We start from the raw sequence: 20,614 nt of genomic DNA, 5'->3' as shown, positions 1-20,614 counted from the left end.
ATAAATCACAATTGATATAGTTATTTCAACTGCAGTTACCATGAAGACAGCTCAGGCTCTGAGTACTGGCAGCTGCAGGATGCCAGGCATCTCCAGGGCTCCAGGTAGCTCTGGGCAAGCCCTGACACCAGCTGCTGCAGGGACTTGCTGCCAGACTGCCTTCCCAGCAATGATCCACCTGAGTCTTATTGCATCTACTCCAGAGATGGTTTGTTCCAGTGGTGATGCTGCAGTGCAAAGTCTTGCTCTTCATTTTCCACCCAGAAGATACTGCATGTGTAAACTAAATTTTCATGCCGCAGGGCAAAATATCAGCTGATAGAACAGGCAGAGGTATGTGAAGCCAGCAGCGGCATATTAACACTTACTAAGTTCAGGCTAAGTCCTGTGCCTTAGCCCTATCTTTGTAGCAAACTTTCAAATTAATGTGCTTGTTATTTTTTCTCTCTACTTTTTATTATAATGTAGATTCACAGCGTCAGAGAATGGTTTGAGTCGGCACTTAAAGATCATCTAGTTACAACCCCCATGTCATGGGCAGAGGCACCTTCCACTAGACTAGGTTGCTCAAAGCCCCATCCAACCTGGCCTCGAACCCTTCAAGGGCATTAAATTAATTGTACTCTAAAGGACCTTGTAATAGTGTCCTATTAGTATTATTTATTTGGGTTTAGAATTAAGCTTTATTTTTTTATCCATAAGGAGACTTGGGAGGCACTGTGGAACCCGGAACACAATAGGAGACCCTAAGCTGTAGCCTGCAGCCATCAGCACTGGGGTGCTGTGGCTCAGCAAGGGGACTTGTTTTTTGGCATTGTGGGCATCCTCTGAGAAGAGAATGACAGCTTCACACTTGTCTGGCTCTAGGGATATTCTGGTTAGACTTGTCCTACAGATCTTACACTCTTGACTGTTGTCTCCTGCTGAATATTGTCTGGGGCTTTCCTACCTCCTATAATTCTAAATACGTGAATGAGGCTAAAAATATAGATACACCACCTATTGTTTAATTTACTCTACAGAGTTTATTTTCTAGGAGATGTGTATGAACAAAGATTTTTAGTAATTGACAGAAAAAGTGCTGACTGACTTATTAACATTTCTAAGTAATGAGACCTGTAGGGAAATTTTAATCTTTGGAAGCTTCAGGATAAACTGCGACTAGTTTGATTAATGTTTTATATGTCTCTGTTAACTTTTGCTGATTTTATACAGAGTATCTGCTAGACTGCAAGACTTCAGTTGTTGGAATAATGTTACTGCAATTTCCTGGTCTAACTAGCTTGTGTGTTACATTTCTGTCCTCGTTTCTCTGCTGTTGCATGTGCTTAGCAAGCATTTTTAGTGACTTTTATGTTGTAGCTCGTGTTTACATAAGGCAGGCCATACCTTATACGTATCAAGTGAACATTTTGGTTGTAAAATGGAGTTATGATGACTCTTCATATTACTGAGGGATTTTTTGTTCCTTTTCTGCCAGGAAAATATTGTAGCAAATTTTCCTTGTAACTTTTTCTTTTTATTTTCTTTTACTTTGGCCATCTCTTGATGACCAGTAGAATGGGCGGATTTTTATGTTTCATTAGCATTTCTTATAAGGTCTGCCTTTAGAACAGTACCCATTTTCTAAATTATACTTCTGTAGGGCTGGAAAAAATCACAGTAACCAGATGCAGTATTTGTCTCTGGCCTGGCAAAGTGTTAGATTTAACAAAAGAAGCTAATAAAAATGTTCAAATTGACCCTTCTCATCACTTGGACTTCTTGGAGCTCAATCAATCACTCATTATTATCAGAGTTATTCACGCAGAGGCAAAAGTGATAGGATTTCTCATAATCAGCCCTTCAGCCAGACATAATTTGCAATTTTGAAGCATTGTATTTGGAAACAATAATGCATTAAAATGAACAGAGCAGGAATTAGAAGTACAGTTGAGAAGAGAATGTGTTGAAGAGTAGCAATGGTTTAAACGCTCTCTCTAAGCATTCTTAGTGGACACTGGTAATTAGAGGCAGACGATGTAATATTGTTAGCACCTAAATTGGTCCACAATTTTTAAAGTCCTCTGTGGAGTGTGACAAATGCAACAACACAAGTGTGCCCACCTTGCTGCATAGTTACAGGGCAGCAGTTGTCGGGGGGGAGTGCTGGGGTATAAGGTGGTGTCACCTGTTTGGCACAGTGTGAGTGAGAGATGGTGGGCTGGACATGGCACCCAGTGCACTGGGATGTAGCATTTTACTTTGACTGAGAGAAATTGCTTATGTTATAGAAGAAGGACGACATTGTACTTTAGATTGTCAGACACCTGTTAATAGTGACTGCTGCTGCTGCTTAGAATTTGGTAATTTTTTGTTATCCCTATGTATGGTATTATGTATTGCGAAGTAGAGGATTGTATGTCAGCTTTTGTGGGTGCAGTCTGTGAAAGACAGGTTAACATACTGCAGGCCTTCACTCAAATTTTTTCAGGAGCTTGCTCTTTACTTTGCAAGTGAGGCTTTATTTTTTTTTCCAGTTTGTATTTACAGTTTTTCAATTACAGTTTAACATCTTACTGTGCAATACTGCATTTTAGAATAGTGCACTGCAGTAATGATGAGCACATTCTGTCAGAGAGGTGGGACAGGAGCATTTAAATCACAGCAATGTAAGGATATGTTGCCCATTAAGATTAGATAGATAGATAGATAGATAGATAGATAGATAGATAGATAGATAGATAGATAGATTGATATAAAGAGTGGATTAGTTTGGCTGTATCACAGGTATGAGCTACTTTCTTCAATGACAAGTAGCCCATGCTTAGTGTTCCAAATTTAAGCTTTGGGCAAGTCAATAACTACTCTCTTTTTTGAATGCATACACAACATTAAAGAGTTTTGGTCACAAACTTTAAAATGCTTAGAATATTATGAATTGTCCATTAAAATGTCATGTACTGCTTCTGTGGTTGCTCCCATCATTGCTGATTGTTAACAAAGTTGTGCCTAAGCAGAAGTTTTCTTTTTTTATTCCTGATTCCTTCAGGGATGCCACAATCCACAGTTTAACAGGTTTTGGCTGACCACCATGAAAATGAGTTATTTATGGTGACTTTTAATGTGTTGTGGTATTGCTTATTGAGCAGATTTGGACATACAACAGAAGACTCTCCTGTCTGTTTGCTATCTTGCTGCTGTTTTTCCAATATTATCATTGTAAAATTATCCATACTTCCTTTGACCTTCTCAGCCTGCTTTTAAACCACAGTAGTTTGAATTAGTTGTTAGGTTTTTTCTTTTTCTTCTTTTTTTTTTTTTTTGTGATTTATTTATCTATTTATTAGAACTGTCCATGGCTCCAACTAGCTTTAGGCAATCATGAGTAGCAATGCAAGAAGATTATCTTTGGTTTAGAAATTTGCAAACAGATGGTCTTTCGGTAAAAGAAATCTGTTTTTAAAAGTTCCACCATTTTATGCTGGAAGTAAATATTACAAATGCTTAAGTTGTGAAAAGAGAGCGAGTTGGTGTGAATAATATTCTGCCTGTTGTGTCATGCCTTTCAGGAAATGTTATCAAAACTGTTTATGAAAATAATTGAATGAAACCTCCTGACATGTCTCTTGGTTTGGCATCATACCCATTTTCTATGAAGTTGGGATACTGACTCGTGAAGACAGGCAGATTAAGCTTCACTGGCTGGAAACAGTTACCGGTTGCATATGTTGTTTCCACTTCTTTCCAGGAAGTTGTTGTGCGAATCACCGGTGATGTTGTACATGAAGTGTTGCGATGTATGTGCCGTCCTGGCTGTTGTTTTTGATAGACTTATTTTGGTGAGATGAACTAGAATCCCCATTTGAACGATGCTGAAAAATGGTTTTTAATGTTTGGAAGGTGATGCAGAGGCTGTTGGGAGAAAATGTGTGAATATAACATAGACCATCACGTGCTTTACAGTACTCAGGCCCAAGGTGGCCACTAAAGAGAGCTGATAATTTGCAGTGATAGCCATTTCGGTTCTCATGGTTTGAATTTCTATGTTTGTGGCTGAGCTTGAAGGCAATTTATTGCTCTGAAGAGGTACAAGTGTACCTTTTCAGGGTATTCTTCATTTTCATGAGTTGCATATGACCTTTTGTAGTGCGCTTTTCTTGGTTTGTGACAGCAGAGTTCCCCAGCAACCCTCCTGGGCAGGGGTCTTCTGCTGAATGTTGCATGAGAAAGATTGCTGCTTTATCAGTTTTAATATAGGTGAAGAAACCCATGAAAAATGAAATTATAAATGTCTGTTTTAATTATGCCCACAAGCTCCTACATCAAGGTGCCTCTACATCAGTGCTTCTGTGTCATCTCAGGACAGTGCTGCTGCTGAGTCACTCAGCAGTTATTCCACTCTCTCCTAACAAGTAGAATAGGATCTACTAATTTGATTACATGTGATAACTGGCTATTTCAAGAAATCCATTGCAAATATGTAAATATTTGCACTTACAAGCATATTTTTAAAAATAGCACTTGCACAATTTTGCTTGGAAAGGAAGGCTTGTAAACCCTCAAGTCATCACTACACAGGGTGATTTGTGTTTGTGTGCTATGTTGTCCTTGTTTATGCTTGTTAAATTTTTTTTTTTAGCAACAGAATAGTTTTGTGTGTCACAATAATATTTTGCAATATGAATCTCATGATTTTGCTGATACAGCAGGGTGAAAGAGATTGCAGAAATCATTGCAAAATCCTTTGAGTAGGGTTTTAGGTTATGTGCGTCTGTGTGCGCCTGTGAATAGTTTGCTACTGTGGGGAAAAGAGCATGCCTTGAAGACAGAAAACACTGACAGAATATCTCAAGACACTTACCATTTGTTAATTTTTAATGATGGTCTTTTTTGTATTAAGGAACATAATGCTACTGAACTTCTGTCTCAATCAATTTTTGTGTATTTTTTTCATTAATCAACTAATGCATGTTTCTTCTATAGCTCTTTATTCTAATGAAATATGTGGATGATTTGGCAGACGACAATGATCTCATCAGTAACGCATCAGGGTACAATCCATTTAGCAGATTATGTGTATATTATTTTTGTTATATCAAGGATGCTGATGTATATTCCTTTAAAATGAATCTATTTTTGAGATACCTTGTAAATTGAAATTTCTCTTGCTACCACTCATACATCCTCCTTTCTTCACTTGTTCTGTCTGTATTTATGTCTATTTTTGCAAAATCATTTATGTGTTCTTTATGTCTACATGTGTATTTTATATACATTTAACATTTTTTATATATATGACATCATGTCGTAGCTTGAGCTTGTTCTTTAAATGTTCTGTCTTCTCTTTTTAGTTGCTCTAATGCATTGGCCCAAAGCCACTGAAGGCAATTCCTAGTCAACGCCTCTCTGTTCTGTGTGATAGGCTTTGGATTAGGTCACCTCCTAGTTGGTGACAGTCATTCAAGTAAGTAAGCTTGAAAGTGAGCCAGCTAGGGACCAAGAGAGAGGTTTGGATATTCATTTTAGTTTGATTAACTTATCCAGAGTTCATAGGATTTCCTATTTGAGGGCCAAGCTTACGGCATATAAGTCTGTGTTCTTGTCTTTTTATTAATAATAATGTGACAGACTAGTATCACAGGTCTGAGGATGGTCCTTTCCTCTGATGCGACTTGGCTGTTATATTCTGGAGATCATACTTTTAAAAAACAGTCCTCTTACAATTTTTAATTTCTTCACTTAATTGTGATTGCTGTTGTTGGTTGAATTTAAGGATTAAGTCTGTGGATCTGTGAATATAACTTTGAGCATTTACACTTATCTGGAAACTTTCTCTAGCCCTTAATGTAAAAGGAGAATTAAGAAGCTATAAATTAAGTAGAACCCTGGAGTATCTCGGCAATTAGAGTGAACAAGATTTCAGCTGCTCTCTTTTATCAATTTCTCACAGTCTTGGACAGACAGGGTATTTTTAATTTACAACCTGTATTTCAATTAGTCATAGAAGTTTTTTTCTTATAGCTTTTGCTTGTACTGTTACAAAATAAAATTAAACTACTTTTTAGCTATACTTTTAATAACAGGGTTTAAATAAGAGAGCAGCTGAATAAACTAGCTGTTATGTGAGGTAAATGTTGTTACTATTGTAAAGAGATTATTCCATAACCATACAGTTTGAGTCCTCAAAGAAGTATTAAACTATGTCTATGAGAGGATATGTTTATGGACAGAGTGGTAATTTTTTTATTACTTGGGGTTTGGAGGAAAATGTGCACTTTTTTTTTTTCCTTTATTTTCCACCCTCATTAATAATATTCTGTGCTCTGCTTCTCAGAATTGAGATTGAAGAAAGTGGTGGCCTCAGGTCAATGTTGTGCTCCTGTGGCTGCAAGTGCTCCACAGTAGCTGGTGCAGCTCAAGCTTTAGCAACAGAACTGTTTTCATCATTTATATGACAACTTTGTGAGGCAGTAGTGTATGTAATTTGGTTGCACATCATGTAGTAGCTTGTGTCTGTGCATTGGTATCTTGTGCACTGATTTAGGTAGGGCTTTTATAGCTCACAGTCAAATTGTTGGCACTGAACTTAGCAAGTGACAGGAGCTTAGAATTAGATTCTCAGGACTGTCAGAACATCAGTGCCACAGATGCTCCTTTTCTGCATGGTTTTGGTTTTTAATTCCAACAGTAGTTTTTACCTTTGTTTTTAAGCACTGTCCTTCTTTTCACTAATGCAAGGAGCATTGCTGTGCACAGATGCTGAGTGGTGGAGTTTTCATGTCTGTATCAGAGGACAAGTTGTCATTTCATTTGCATTTGTAAGAATTGCAACAAGTATCCCAGCAGCCAGCCTCACAGCTATGAGAATGAGACCATCTCAGGTTCAGTCAAGTGCCTGACAGGTGCTTCAGGCACTCGCTAACCAGCTGCACACAGCAGAGAACAGCTCCTGCGTCTGGGGAGGGAGCAGCAAGGGCTGGGATCACAGTACTTGGCTGTATCCTCAAGGCCTTGAGAAAGTCTAGAATTTCTCTGGCATAGGACAAATGGATAGTGATTGCTATTTTACAAGGGAGATATCGTTAACGATTGCACTTTGGGAGTAACAGCCTCAGGTTGTTATCAGTAAGTGAACAGTCGCTTCAGTGGGGGAACTTATTATGTGGATGTGCCAGGCCATTCAATGTATGGATTGGGGAAGAAATAACACTGGAAGCAGTAAGGTTCCAAAATTGCCATGGGTCATGTACGGGACATACATCCTAGTTCCATCTTTCCTTCCTTTTGAGTATCTGAGCAGTAAAGAGGTAAGATTCACAATGACGCAAAGCCTGGTGGATTGCGGAGAAGGTGTCACACACACTAATGTTCATGGGCCAGGTCAGGGACTGTGCCAGTTGCACTTGTAAGAAGGTGAAACTTTTTCATAGGTAAGCCAGTTCTTTTCGTTGGGCTGGCGCATTCAATTTGGGGCGTTTTAAATACTGGGAGTAATTCTGGGAACCTGACCCATACTTGGCTTCTTTTGACTCACACAACTAAACAAGGGCCACCAGACAGCAGCAGAAAGGGCTTTACCACTGGCTGTGAAGACAGTACATAGTATCTGTGGGATGTGCATTTGGTGTTTTGAAGGGCTATTGCATAGGCTTCTTGAATTTCAGTGGTCTGAATAGTCTCATTTCTGAGTGTCCTGTTTTGCTTAATATTCATGAATCAGTGCAGGAAACATCTACCTGAGGAAATTAGGACCGGTGATTTTGAATAGCTTGTCACCAGTGTAGTCACACCACAGTACAGTTGATGGAGTGTTAACAGCTAGCTTTAATGCTGTGTCTTAGCACTGCTGGATGTTGCTTTTCTGTAGTTAAACTTAGCTTGAATATGACTGTTAAATAATTTATAAATGTCTGTTATAAATTTGGTGGAGAGGATGCTGATTTGGGCTGTGGGTTTCATTATGACTATAAATCACACTTCATGGAGCAAACACTTTTAATAGAAGTAAATAGCAAACACACTTAATTGCTAGCAAGAGTAATCTTGCCAAAGACTTTGAATGATGTTTGGAGTGGGGAGTGTTGACTGCTCCTACAGAAAAAAAGGAGGTGGGGAGTGCGTACAAATGTATCTCCATCACAGTTCTTTTCAACACCTTTCTCAAGTGCTTGGTGGCTCTCTCAGCGTCTTCTTAAGATGCTATCTCAGCATCTTAGAGATGCTTCGAGATTGTTAATCCACAATTAACAATTGTGCTAAAAACACAAAGCCATAGTCAGGGAGGGGGAGGATGGTATTTGTTATTCTGGGTTCTAGTGTAGGGACACTGCACTTAACGTTGCTGAACTTGTTACAGGCAGTGGTGATTATGGCAGATATATCACTTCTGCGGGTGACAAAATCCAGAGAAGGCAACTTTGCAAGACCAGCATGGTTCATACTCTGCTAGGCTGGGATGACCACAGAGCTTGTCAGAGACGGGCACTGGAAAGTCTCCGGTCAGAGCGGGAACAATATGACCATGCTTTGAAATGCCTGGGAAAGACCAGAGATGTCTTCCAGAGACTTTATCAGAACGGTCCCGGAGGGCAGAAGAAACATTCTTTCCCAGAAAGAAAACCCTGAAAGAGAAGAAGGGTTGTTGCCACACCTTGCTCATGAGTCAAAGCAAACTGAACCCTCTGAGTTCTGCTCTGAGTTGCTGCATGTGTGATACCTACCTCTGCCTCTGTGGGAACGCAGCATGAGTGCAGTGTGCTCTGGACTTGGGTGGTTGGATCTGGAAACTCAAACCATTGAATTTTGCTAGTTTTGGATTACCCGTTAACATTAGAAATGCTCTTCCCACAGTCATGCATCCTGACCATACATTTACTAGATTGCTTACAAGGATTATTAGAAATTTCCTGTGTACTTTATTTTTCTAATAAGGTATTGATTTCAGTATATATCTGTTCATACTTGCAATGAATTGATTTATGGTGGCAGAAATTCTGTTTTGCTGCCAAAACCTAATGGCCGCTAGCTAATGCGATTTCCCCCCCCTTTTTTTTTGAAACCACTAGTTCTTTTTCAAAAATAAACTGGGTAGTCCTGAATGTGATTCAGTTGCTTTGCCTAACATTTTGAATGGGTTGAGGAGGACAGGAGGCAGAAGCCAATGTGGGCATCTCAGAGATGCTGTGCTACAGTCACACATATGGTGCTTGTCTCCTCACAACTCTGTGTGTTCTGTTAGTTAGACCTGTGCTGCCACCTCAGGCACTCTCTGTCTATCAGGGTGAAATGGCTCAGTTCCACTGTTTTTCTGCCAAAACTCCTCTCTTGGATAGAGGTTTTAGGGCTATTTTAAATTAACCATTCTCTTTTGTCTGGTGTACAACATCCAGAACTTGATTTAAATCTCTTGTGTCATATATATAAATGTTTTGTATAATGGTTTTGACTACTCTCTAATAAACAAGTGGATGTTTTAAAAGATACACCTTGGTGTTTTGAATGACTGAATTTAAATATGTCAGTTTTGCGTATAAGAGATTATAAAATCAGAGAATTTACCTCTATGTCCTATTTGTATTTCTTAACCATATCATGTCCTCTGCCTATCCCTTTTCAGGTGGTTATTAATGAACAGTTTTAGTTTTCAGGTACCTGAATTACTTTGGAAATGAGAAATCTGGGAACTGTGGAGAACAGGCACACACTTTAAAGTTTGTGTACATGCTCCTATACTTTATTTTTGTGTTGTTGTGTTTTTAAAGAGCTGCCCTAAGAGCCATAAACATGATTACCCAGTATAAATATTATCTCTCAACTGAGTGGCCAGAAGTTAATCGTTCTGCAGGATTGCTGTGTGATGTGTCTTCAACCCACACAATGACTTTCTACTAGAATCAAAAGGAACAAATGGGAAAATATTATATTATAAATGCCTGCTGGATTCTAAACATTTTAAAGAGGTTACATTAACAGGTCAGAAGAAAGTTTTAAGAACTCTGTGGTTTATTTCACTGCTTGTGAGCATTTGGGATGTCCTGTCTGCTGGACATGTTTCATTGCATGTCTCAGTGCTTTTATTTCACTTTTGATGTGAACCCGAGTATGAAGTGCCACAGTGTCAGTCAGCTCACAGATGAGCATTTGGTTTAAAAAAAAGTAAAATTCTTGTTGCTTTTGGTGTGATAAATGATGCCACATTTAATTGGTATATATAATAAAATACCGTTTAATAGATTCGTGTTAGCCCTTCTACCTTAAATAGAAATTTTTCATCTAAGATTTAGATCTATTAAAAGTTATATTTAAGTGTTTGTTTGGTTCCCTCTATACAAAAGTCATTTCTTTCAGAATAGGTCAGAAGTGTCTTAAGAAATATGTGTAATTTTGTCCTAATAATAACTGAGTATCTCAAATGCCAAATTCCTCTCTGTTGAAAGTTTAAAGAAAACAGTGGAATGTGCAAATATGGAAGAAATCTAAAATACTTGAAACGTAGCCGGTAGAGGGGAGAGGAGACGTGCAGGGGTCAAACCCTGGGTTGGCAGCACCCCGAACTGTCTGGGACAGCCCAGCCAGCTCCATCCCTCCCCTCACCCTCCCGGCTCTGCAACACCCTTGGGAGAAAAGAGTCACGAGCAATAAAGTTTAAAAAAATCTTGGTGCTGAAAAAAGAATAAATTTACATTCTTGAATGGTGTCCATTGTGTGGTGAAACTGCCCTTGCCGGGCAGGTGCAGAGGGCAGGACTGAGCTCTGGGCAGTTGTCAGACGTACAGCTCTGTGTCTCTTGAGGTCCATATGTGGAAGCCTTTGCTTAATGTGAACCTGAGTTGCACTCTTTGGCAGAGATAGTGTTCTAAAACATTGACTATGTATTTAAGAATAGCAATCCCAAAATCCTGGCATGAAAGAAGAATGTGGTCCAATTATTATTTTTTCTGATTGTTCTGTTCTTTAATGAGGAATTATGTAAACTTTTAAGGGGAGTGAAATAAAAATAAAATTAAAAAAAACTTATGCAAAAAAACCCAGAAGCAGTCTGAAAATATTAAAAATTGAGATTCTGAGGTCTTTGCACTTTCTTTTCCTGGTTTCCAAACAGTCCTTCTTGGAGTACTCTCTTTGTCATAGGAAAAGGAAAATACAGTTTTGTTCATTTCACAAGTTAGATTCTTTTTTTGTGTGTTATTAACAGGTTTGGCAAACATCGCAAAGATGACAAGAGTGAGAAAACTGGTAAAATAAAAGTGCAGGAAGCTCTTACTTCAGAAGAGGAGAGAATACGAATGAAGCAAGAACAGGAGAGGTAGACTTCAGTATTTGCTTAAACCTTGATAGAGAGAGTTTGTCTTTTAAATTAAATAACTGAAGTTCAATTTTCATTGATGAAATTTCCCACATGTTGATATGTTTACCTACTTTAAATAACAAGACAAAGCTGGATTTATTTTGGACATTAGTATCAACAGCTCCTTTGGCTGTGTTAAGCATCTTTTATAGACCCAGAGCTCCCTTCCTTACTGAGGAGACTGAAGTAATAAAATGAAATGTTTTCTCTATATATTCTATAACTGATTTTCTTGACATTTTCAGAAAACAAATATTTATATAGAATGAAGTCTGTTTTGTATTTTTCTTCAAAGTCTTGCATATCTAGTTTTTTCATTGATAAATTTAGGAAAAAACTAAAAATTATATTTACCAGTATATTTGTCACTGGAGTTCAGTCTATTTATGTGCCATGCAGTCTGTTTATGGAATGATATGTATATTAAACTGCTAATGTTAAAAATGAGTGGTGAGTACCTCTATTTTTCCTTGTCAGCTTTCCTTAACATAAAAGACCCTATATATTATAAATGTCATATGGTCTTCTCAGTATTTCCAGTCTACTTTTCATCCTATCTCTTGTAATCCTATATATTTGGGGCCCAGACTCTGGTGTCCCTTAGATGAATTTAGGCAAAATCTTGGAAAGCTTAGGTTATATATTAACTAGTATTCGGGGATGTGTGTGGAGAGACAACCTCTTTGAGTAGCATCACTTCAAAAAGGAGACAAACTTTACAAAATTTGATTGCTAAATGGTAAATAGATTCAGACACAGTTAGCAGTGAAAGTGAACCATTAATTAGAATTATTTATCTAAAAATCATGCTATAGCTCAACCATAAATTTAGAATCGATGCAGGAACTCTGAGGGGAAATTTTGTTGTCTTTGTACAGGAGGTATCACTAGTTAGTTGTCATGGTTCCTTTAACCATCATCTCTATGTACCTTGGTCTTCTGTGGGTAAGAGCAAAAGTTATAAATGATGGCTTCATCAGTAACAGCTCAGTGGAATAGCAGAACCACAGTAACTCCTGTGTAGTCTCCTCAGTTATTCCTAAAATGGTTTGCTTTCACTTCTTTTAAGGTTGAGTGACTTACATTATAGTTAAGGCAGGCTAGGAATATGCATTCATTAGTTTTACTTGTTAAACTCCAGAAACTTTATCATTTGTGACCATCCATTTAGATTACATTATGGGAATTTTTTTAATCTTTAGCAAATATACTAGCATAAATTGATGTAAAAATTTATTCATGTCCTTCTCCATCCGTTCTGACTGTAGAGGGTGGCTGGCTTACAGTGCCTGGATGTTTTTTACTTGTCTGATAGGTTTTTATTTTCTCTTTTTTAACAAAAGTGAGGCAGGGTCATTAAATTTATTCCTGTTTTCAAAACTAAAGTGCTTTCAGATTAAATGCTAAAGGGGAAGACTGGAATTGAAGGAAACAAGTGACTTTGGATATGAAGGTGATTGTGCAGCCCACTTCCCTTTATGCATGGGTAGAGCAGCCACTTGGTGGATAAACTCCTGCCAGAGGTGCAGAGCCATGAAATCTGCCTCCGTTGCTCCTGCCAGCTCAGGGCAGGAGGACAGCTGGCCACACACACGCTGCCCTGCTCCCTGGTTCATACACCCTGCTGAACCCCAGCTGGCTCTGCTTGGAGGGTTTCTTAGTAACATTAGGCCCCCAGAAAATCAGCCATATACGTTTAATCAAAGAAGAAAGACTTTACATGTGAGTTAGTAACATTTTCTCTCTCTTCATTCTCTTTCTTTGTCTCTCTGTGTCTCTCTGTCTCTCTCCGTAAGAATGGTGAGAGTATAGACTGTCCATGTGATGATATAAGAGAGGTTGCAATAGTCACGCTGGGTACCAAGGTAGAATTATGAAATTGTTTGTATAGCCCTCAATGCATGGAGCAAATTCCTAATCCCTGTCCATCAAGTTATGCTAACCAATTTGAATCTTTCCTGCAATCTCACTCCTCGTTTGTTATAAAAACAATTTTAAGTGTTCACTGAAACTGCAGAAAATGCATGTGCCAGAACTTCATAACAGCTTGATGTTACTGTAACATGGGTCCTCCTCCTCCCATTACTCTCTCTCCCTGTGTATTTGCTTCCCTTTGTGTTATAAGAGAATGCAACTTCTTTGGGGTAGTGGCATGTACAACTAATAAAAGATAATAAAATAGCAACCAAATGTGTGAGGTGCTTCCTTATGTTTCTGAAAAATTCAGATGTTGATTTGGTCTACAGAGACTAAATATTTTTGCAGTTAAATTGCAGAGAGTTTCCTTTAGATCCTGTAAAATTATGATGTTAGATACATGCTGTTAATGAAGAGTACTTTTGCAAATTAACTGAACAATTGCTCAAAATGCTTACTAGGAGACAGAGTAAAATATTGCTGTCAGTGTTGGCTCATCATGGCTGCTATTTTAACTTTGTTTTCTGTGGGTTTTTTTCCCCTCAATTTTTTTAGCAGTACAATTCACTTGTTCCATTTTGATACTATATACCTCTAAAATGATGCAATACTTTGGGGAAATAGGTTGGATTTAATGAATTTACTATGTATGAGAGGCTAGGAGCAAAAATCCTAGGGGGGTCAGAGAACAAGTGAACAGCCCATTAAAAAATCAATCATGCCCACAATTTTATGGAATTGTTATGCCTTGACTTGATAATTTTAATAGTATTGTGCTTACAATAGTATTTTCTTTAAAACCTTAAAAGCAGTGTTCATATGTATTATGAGACAAATAAGAAAACTAATGCTCTTCAATTTACCATGATTAAAATTAATAAAATGGCCTTCTATAAACATATTATTAATAATAATTTATTGATTCTCTGATTAAGGAGCATATCTCTTAAGCTATGTATCTCTTAAGCTGTATATGGTTCACTGACAATCTTGAAGTAATTTTGATCAGAAAATGAAGTTATCTAGTTGAAAATACAGGCAGCTTTCAATGAAAAACGAATACTGGAACAGTTAGGGGTATCATCTGAGGAGACCATCCACTAGTCTTACCAAAAATGATGTAAAATGCTCCCCATTTTTAAATTCTCCAAATACTGGAATAACAGTTCATCCAAGGCCATAGAACATAGCCCTGTGTCACTGTGCTTTAATGCTGATTTACTCTGGAAACATCTTTAAGTGTCTGCCAAGTGCTGATCTGAAAATCCAGCTGGGCTCTGCTGTGCTCTTGGAAAGTGTGCTTCTCCCCAACAGTGGCACCAATCAAAACCTCAAGGCAAAAATAAGCAATAGGTTTTCTGAACTTGGCCTTTTGTCTCCTAAGAAGGAATCTATACTGCAGAGTCTTGAGACTTCAATTAGCCCTGGGCTCTTTGTGGTTTTGTTATAGAAGGTGTTCTATGAATTCCAGAGTCTCATGATGGACCTGTGGTTTGTACATCTTTCTAAAATCTTTTGGATTTTACAGATTGCAGATGAGTGGAATATCTTGAGCTTTCAGAGATGCTTCTAACTACTTATAGTTTTACACAGGCTTTGCTATGTAGGATAGACTTAAAACCAGATTTTGAAACTTTTATCGATGACCAAGAGGAATTAGTTCATATGAATGGTCACCCCATGCTGTGCTTCTGGATCTAAACCTCTGGAAGCCCACAGACCTTTCCATTATAGAAACTCTCTACATCTGGTCTTTGAGGGCCTTCCAGGGTTGACTTTGCTCAATATGTAGCCAGAGTGTCCGTTGATATCCTGCAACCTGATTGCCCTGAAACATTTTCTGAGTTCTTAAAAGCCCTTTAGTGTAGTCTCTTTCTTAGGAGATAGGAAGACAGAACTGTCCAGAAAACTTACTGCTTTTATGTTCTGGCCTTGCTGGAGAGAGACATCCCTCCAACAACAGGTTCTGATACTTTTGTTTCTCCCTCTTTCACCCCTGGATTTTTCCTTCAATTTCATTTTTTGTTGGTAGTTGTTTTGTGCTTTTTTTCCTTGCTTTTTTTTTCTTTGCTTTTTTTCTTTCCCCTGCAGTTCTGTGTTCATTACAAAATAAATCTTCAGCAAATCCAAAACCTTTGCCTGTAATCTGCGCTTCTTTAGATCAGGCACGTGCAGTTCTTGACACACATGGCAAGGCTATACATGCTGGCTGTCTTCAGCCTTGGACTGACTTCCTTTGGCAATGCAAGTGCTCTCCAACCCAAACAACTTTACTCTTTGTACCCAGGTAGTAGATAACAGAGGAATGAACTAAACATTCCTCTTTGTGAAGTTTTCAAGAAATGCATCTGAATCCGGCGCGGTTCACTGCTGGATAATGCTTAAAAGATGAAAGTTGCAATTCATATGTAGTCTCATGATTAAAAGTTCGTGATCCCAGCTGTGGGTGAACAGTGCATATGCTGTAATCCAACTCTAGAGGCACTTCCTTCTCTTGAAAAGAAAGTCTACAGGATATTTTCTCTGGTTACTACACTGTTTTAAGAGCTTTGCCAATGTTCTATAAATCTCTGGGTTACCATAGAAGTGTTTTAATCTTGGTATTGTATTATTCTTCAACTTCCACTGAAATGGATGCAAAATCAAGTGCTTAAACACTTAAACACCCATGTTGGGAGGATCAGTCTTGAGACAATAAGGAGAAACCTTTCAGAAGAGAATGTACTGTACTAATGGAAGCGCTATGGTGGAGGCTCCAGAGATGCTGGGAGGATTATAGAGCGGTCAGAAGGTGGCTTGTGGAGCCGAGGGTTTCCTCTGCTCTGTAAAAGCAGCTGTACAATTACAGCTTCTGCTATTCGTGCTGGAGGACAGTTAGCACGGCAGAGCAATGACGCGCTGGGAAGGTGCATGTGTAGTCACCGTCTGGAACAGAAACCTCCTGCTGTGCTGGTTTCCCCCCTTTCTATTTTGGAAAACATGACCTTCTGTTCCTTTGGGTTACAAAAGGAATTACATTTACATAGTTCCGCTGCTCAGCTCCCCAGTTCTCTGGCCCGGTTGGCGCGGGGCCGGGAGGGGGAGCTGCGGGCTCGGCGCTGCCACCCGGCCCGGCCCGGCTGGGCTCGGCTTTGCTCGACTCGGCAGTGTCCGGTGCCGGGCTATCAGCTGGGGACACCTCTCCAGGCGGGACGTGGGAGTTGCTTTTGGCGGCCGCGGGAGGAGGCGATGCTGCGGCTGCTGCCGGCGGGGACACCGCGCACCTTGGTCCCGCAGAGGCGCTGCCCTGGGGGAGGCGGATCAGGCGGCTGTGTCTGTATTGTCAGATTTGCTGCAACTTTTGGAGATCAATCAATAGGCTGACAGCACTTTTTTGTGTGAATGTAAACAAGGCTGTGATTTCAGTGGGTGTCGTTCACATATTATTTTTCCTAAATTTAGAGGGAAACATTCTGTCCGTTCATTAGTAGCTAAAATAACACTGATTTCCCCCGCCCCCCCCCCCCCCCCCCGAAGGATTCAGTTATCCCAGAAAATGCTTCCTGTATTGTATTTTCCTAAGGGTATATGGGTCTTTATCTCCAGCATATAATGAACTTCTCTTCATCCTTCTCTAGTACCATTAAAGCCACAAGCCCTTTGTTGTAAAAGTATACTAATGAATAGAAATGTTACAACAAGAACAGAAGTCTTGTGTTTTCCCTTCATCATGCATCATCCATTTTAATTAGACAAAAGGGTGGTGAGTACTGTGACAAGAGTCTGGAATTAAAATCATTAATTGATGTCAAGCTGACGAGAGACTGCTAACATGAATTTACTGACAGCAGGAAAGAAATTAACCTTATTACTTTATTTAGTACATTGGGACTATTTATTATATTTTCCTGTGTAAGTTCAGTGTGTTCTGTTAATGATGATAAAGACAAATAATTAATAAAACCTACATAAAGTTTTATTACCTCCTATCAATGAAGTTTGCATGAAAATCACATCAATAACTTACAAAGAACAAACCTACCACATCCTTCTAATCAATGTAACTCATCAAAACCATTACAGCAATATTTTTTGTATTTTAAATGAGTATAACAGGCTCTCTCTCTAGCCAAGTAGAATTGCAAAAGTGATTTGATTTAAAAACCACGCCTTGGTTTCTTAATGTCAGTGTTGCAAAAAATGAAACATATTTTCTGCAGCAATGACATTGATTGGAATAACTGTCTGGTTTGATCATCATTGGAAGGTCACCCTAACAAAGATGAGTTTTAATGTTAAGCATCTTTATTCTTTAGATGAAAGAGTACTGCAGTGTCTTATAGAATGACAGCAGCATCCTATAGATAATTTGTGACCCAAAGGTCATAATAAAAGAATAGAGGAGAGGTCATCCTGTAGTAAAGGCCATCTGGAACTGTTAAAGCATCAGATGGAGTAGGGGGCTGAACAGCAGGACACTCTTGGTGCCTTTCCAGATTTCCCAGAGAGACCATAATATTTTTATTGGAAAACCCCAACTTTTTCCCCCCTTAAGCAAAATATTTTCATCTAGCAGTTTCATCTTACTTTTAGAAAAAAAGACAACAGACTGTGATAAAGAAAGGATTTTTGTTTCTTACATGGCCTCTAAGTATTATCTGTGTCTTTGAAATAAGGCAGAGTTTCAGCTTTACTTTTGCTGCTGCTGTATTTTGATGCCACTTAGCAGCTTTCCAAAAAACTGTTACTCTAAATCCATTATTACTGCAAACATGCAGAATATAAATAATCTGTAAAGTAACTTGTGTAAAATCCTTTCTGTTAAAACTTTAACCCCCTTCCCAGCCCATAAGAGAGAAGAGGAAAAATTCCTCAGTGATCAGAAAAACAGAGCAATATGTTTCTGATTCTCACTTATCTTGCAATGGTGTCTCTTGTCTCGGTTTCACTGAGGCTTGTAGCATTGTTTTTGGCAGTGGTTTTTTTACATGCCATGAGGGATGAGGGTGCAGGACATGAAAACAAATCAATGACAATAATTTTTGTAAGAGAACACAGAAGTGAAGATTGACAATATGGACCTTTGGAAAAACATTTCGAGCCAGTTCCACTTCATAAAAATGCTGACTTCAGGAGATATGTAAGTTGGAACTTTTTTAGAATAATAGTTGCTGAAGAAATTTTTTAAATAAAGCACCATATATTCTCTAGCTACATATTGTAATTATAGAGGTTTTAGGACATCATGTTAAAAGTATATTTTCTCTATTATTCCTCTGCAGGGATTCAAGACACTGCACTGGGCAAGGTTTAGCCAAGTCCCTTACAATACAGTAAAAAACCACCAAAATTTAGATGGTCTTTATAATATTTTCACTTACAAATTTATTTAAGGTATCTTGCAGATCATATGAATTCAGAGCTCTCTAGACATGTCAGTTCTAAGTAAGAGCACTAAAAATATTGTCTAACTTTAGAACACCAAGGACTTTAGGCTAAGACAGCAGCACGTCCCCTGATGTCACATGTGTCAGAGTTACTGTACCAAATAATTATTTGGGAATTAAAAAAGGTTTGCTGTAGTTACTAACTTATAGTTGATTTGACTTGTTATTGAACTTATTGTTGCTGAGTTGAACAGAACCGAAAACTTGTAATATTTTCCAGACTGCACAACAGGAGTCTGTCTAACAGTAAGATAAAGCACTAAACTCATTCTTTTTTCTAATTTTTAAACACAGCACCAAGTATTTGACTAGCAAGACAGATACAAAATGATACATTTGTGACAGACAGATGGGTTCTCCCTCCACATCGCAGCTGGAACGTTTATTTTGTAACCTATTCCTAGAACAAACCTTTTCTTGGTTATGGGACACCTGGCTCTGTTTCTGGCTGTGCTATAGATTTGTGCTGTCAGTACTGTGACTCATCAAGGTTTTAGAAGTGAATCCTCAGAGGTGTTGTGGGTGCAAATTTGTGGGTCTTGAGCAAAGATACTGACTTAAAAAGCTATATTCTCTATTGGTGGGGTTTTTTTCCTTTTCTTTCATCTTCAGTGTATGAGATTCACATAATACCTTGCTTTGTTGTGAGGTTTTTCATTGTATTTTTTTGTCACTTCATACTGTTTCATTTTCCAACTTCAGGATTAGGCTACGTTATAAATAGTACTCTAGAAACACAGAATAATGGACCTGAAATAGAACTATTGGTAGAATTTTATACCCCCTTTTGTTACTAGACTTCAAGTAGTGGAACACAGATGGTAGATAGGCTCAACTCAACCAACAGTATTGTAGCTCGACCTCCAGGTACTGCCTGCAGTATCTGGGAATGACTGATTTGATATGTGGTATGATATATGGTACCATTTGATATATGGGATGCCTGTGTCATTTGTTTCTTGCACACATGGGAACAGCTGCTCCTTGCACATCTATCTGCAGAATTCAGATGTTATCCACCAGTTCTTCTTTCTGAAGTTGTTCTCCAGTTGGGGGGGGAAGAAATTAGGGGAAGAAATAGTGCAAGCAAGTCTGCGTGAGAGAGGAAACTAGTGCTCTTAAAGTGAGGAGGGATGGAATCAGGAGCTGAGTCATGTTTCAGCAACAGCTGAATCTCATGATCTTCTTCCTTTCTACTTCTGTCCAGCAAAAGAGATAAAGAGTAGATTAGAGCTAAATTAATCTAATGACTTGTTGTCATAGGTGTAAATATCAGCCTTTGTGGCCAGTTTTGTTATGCAAAAGAAGTACTAAGTTCCATTTTGCTTTCAGACAGCAGTGATGTTCTTTGATGCAACATGATTCCCAGCAGGATAACTGTCCCAGTTGCTCATCTGGGTGATCCTTCACTGCTGGGGTCACTGACCCTTGGCTCAGACATGAAAATAAGGACAGGAAGTTTCAGTCATGGTAGTGTTTGTTTTGGAGACAGGAGGACCTATACTTCCTGTGTACCTGAAACATTCACCTTTGGTTGAAATGTATTCTTTAAAAAAAAAATCGCAGCAGACAAACCCTCTACCCCAAAATGCAGCAGACTGTTAACTGCAAAGTATGCTAAAAGCTCTGTTGAAGTGTAAGTAAGATGGTAATTTACAGATTTTTTAAAATCAAAGTAAGCAACGATTTTCACTTGTTTACTGCAAGATCCACAAAAGCAGTTTGAGGTACACTGTTGGGGGGGATGTCTTCACTTGGGAAAGACAAAGGGTGAATCAAGAAGGTCAGGGGATAAGGAAAGATAGGGATGAAATACATGAGAGATTCCACTAGGTTAGAGAAAATCATTCTAATGTCTCTTTGAGTTTCATCCTTGTCACTGATTTCAAATTGGTGTTTGCACTTCACCTGCATATATGCATAATATTTACTTTCTCTCCTG

At 38.6% G+C, this 20,614-nt stretch overlaps 1 protein-coding gene across 16 annotated transcripts in view; it reads left to right on the top strand.

The window, feature by feature from the left end:
* PARD3 (par-3 family cell polarity regulator) overlaps positions 1-20,614 on the top strand; it is a 451,653-nt gene that overhangs the window by 323,001 nt on the left and 108,038 nt on the right. For 10 of the 16 annotated variants that reach the window (XR_010425367.1, XM_064637285.1, XM_064637268.1 and 7 more), the window contains one exon: positions 11,177-11,287. The exons of 3 other annotated variants lie outside the window; for them this stretch is intronic. Coding sequence is in view for 11 of the 13 variants with exons in the window: in XM_064637285.1 (XP_064493355.1) it covers positions 11,177-11,287 (111 nt within the window). In the remaining 2 variants the exon portion in view is untranslated. Of the gene's footprint in view, positions 1-8,338; positions 11,117-11,176; positions 11,288-13,125; positions 13,524-20,614 lie in introns of those variants that run through there. 3 more of the 16 variants (XR_010425369.1, XM_064637307.1, XM_064637320.1) reach the window with 3 other exon arrangements.

The sequence above is a fragment of the Pseudopipra pipra genome, chromosome 1, assembly GCF_036250125.1.
Source record: "Pseudopipra pipra isolate bDixPip1 chromosome 1, bDixPip1.hap1, whole genome shotgun sequence".
NCBI lineage: Eukaryota > Metazoa > Chordata > Aves > Passeriformes > Pipridae > Pseudopipra > Pseudopipra pipra.
Note: the sequence above shows the minus strand (reverse complement) of the source record. Positions and strands in the feature narration are given on the sequence as shown.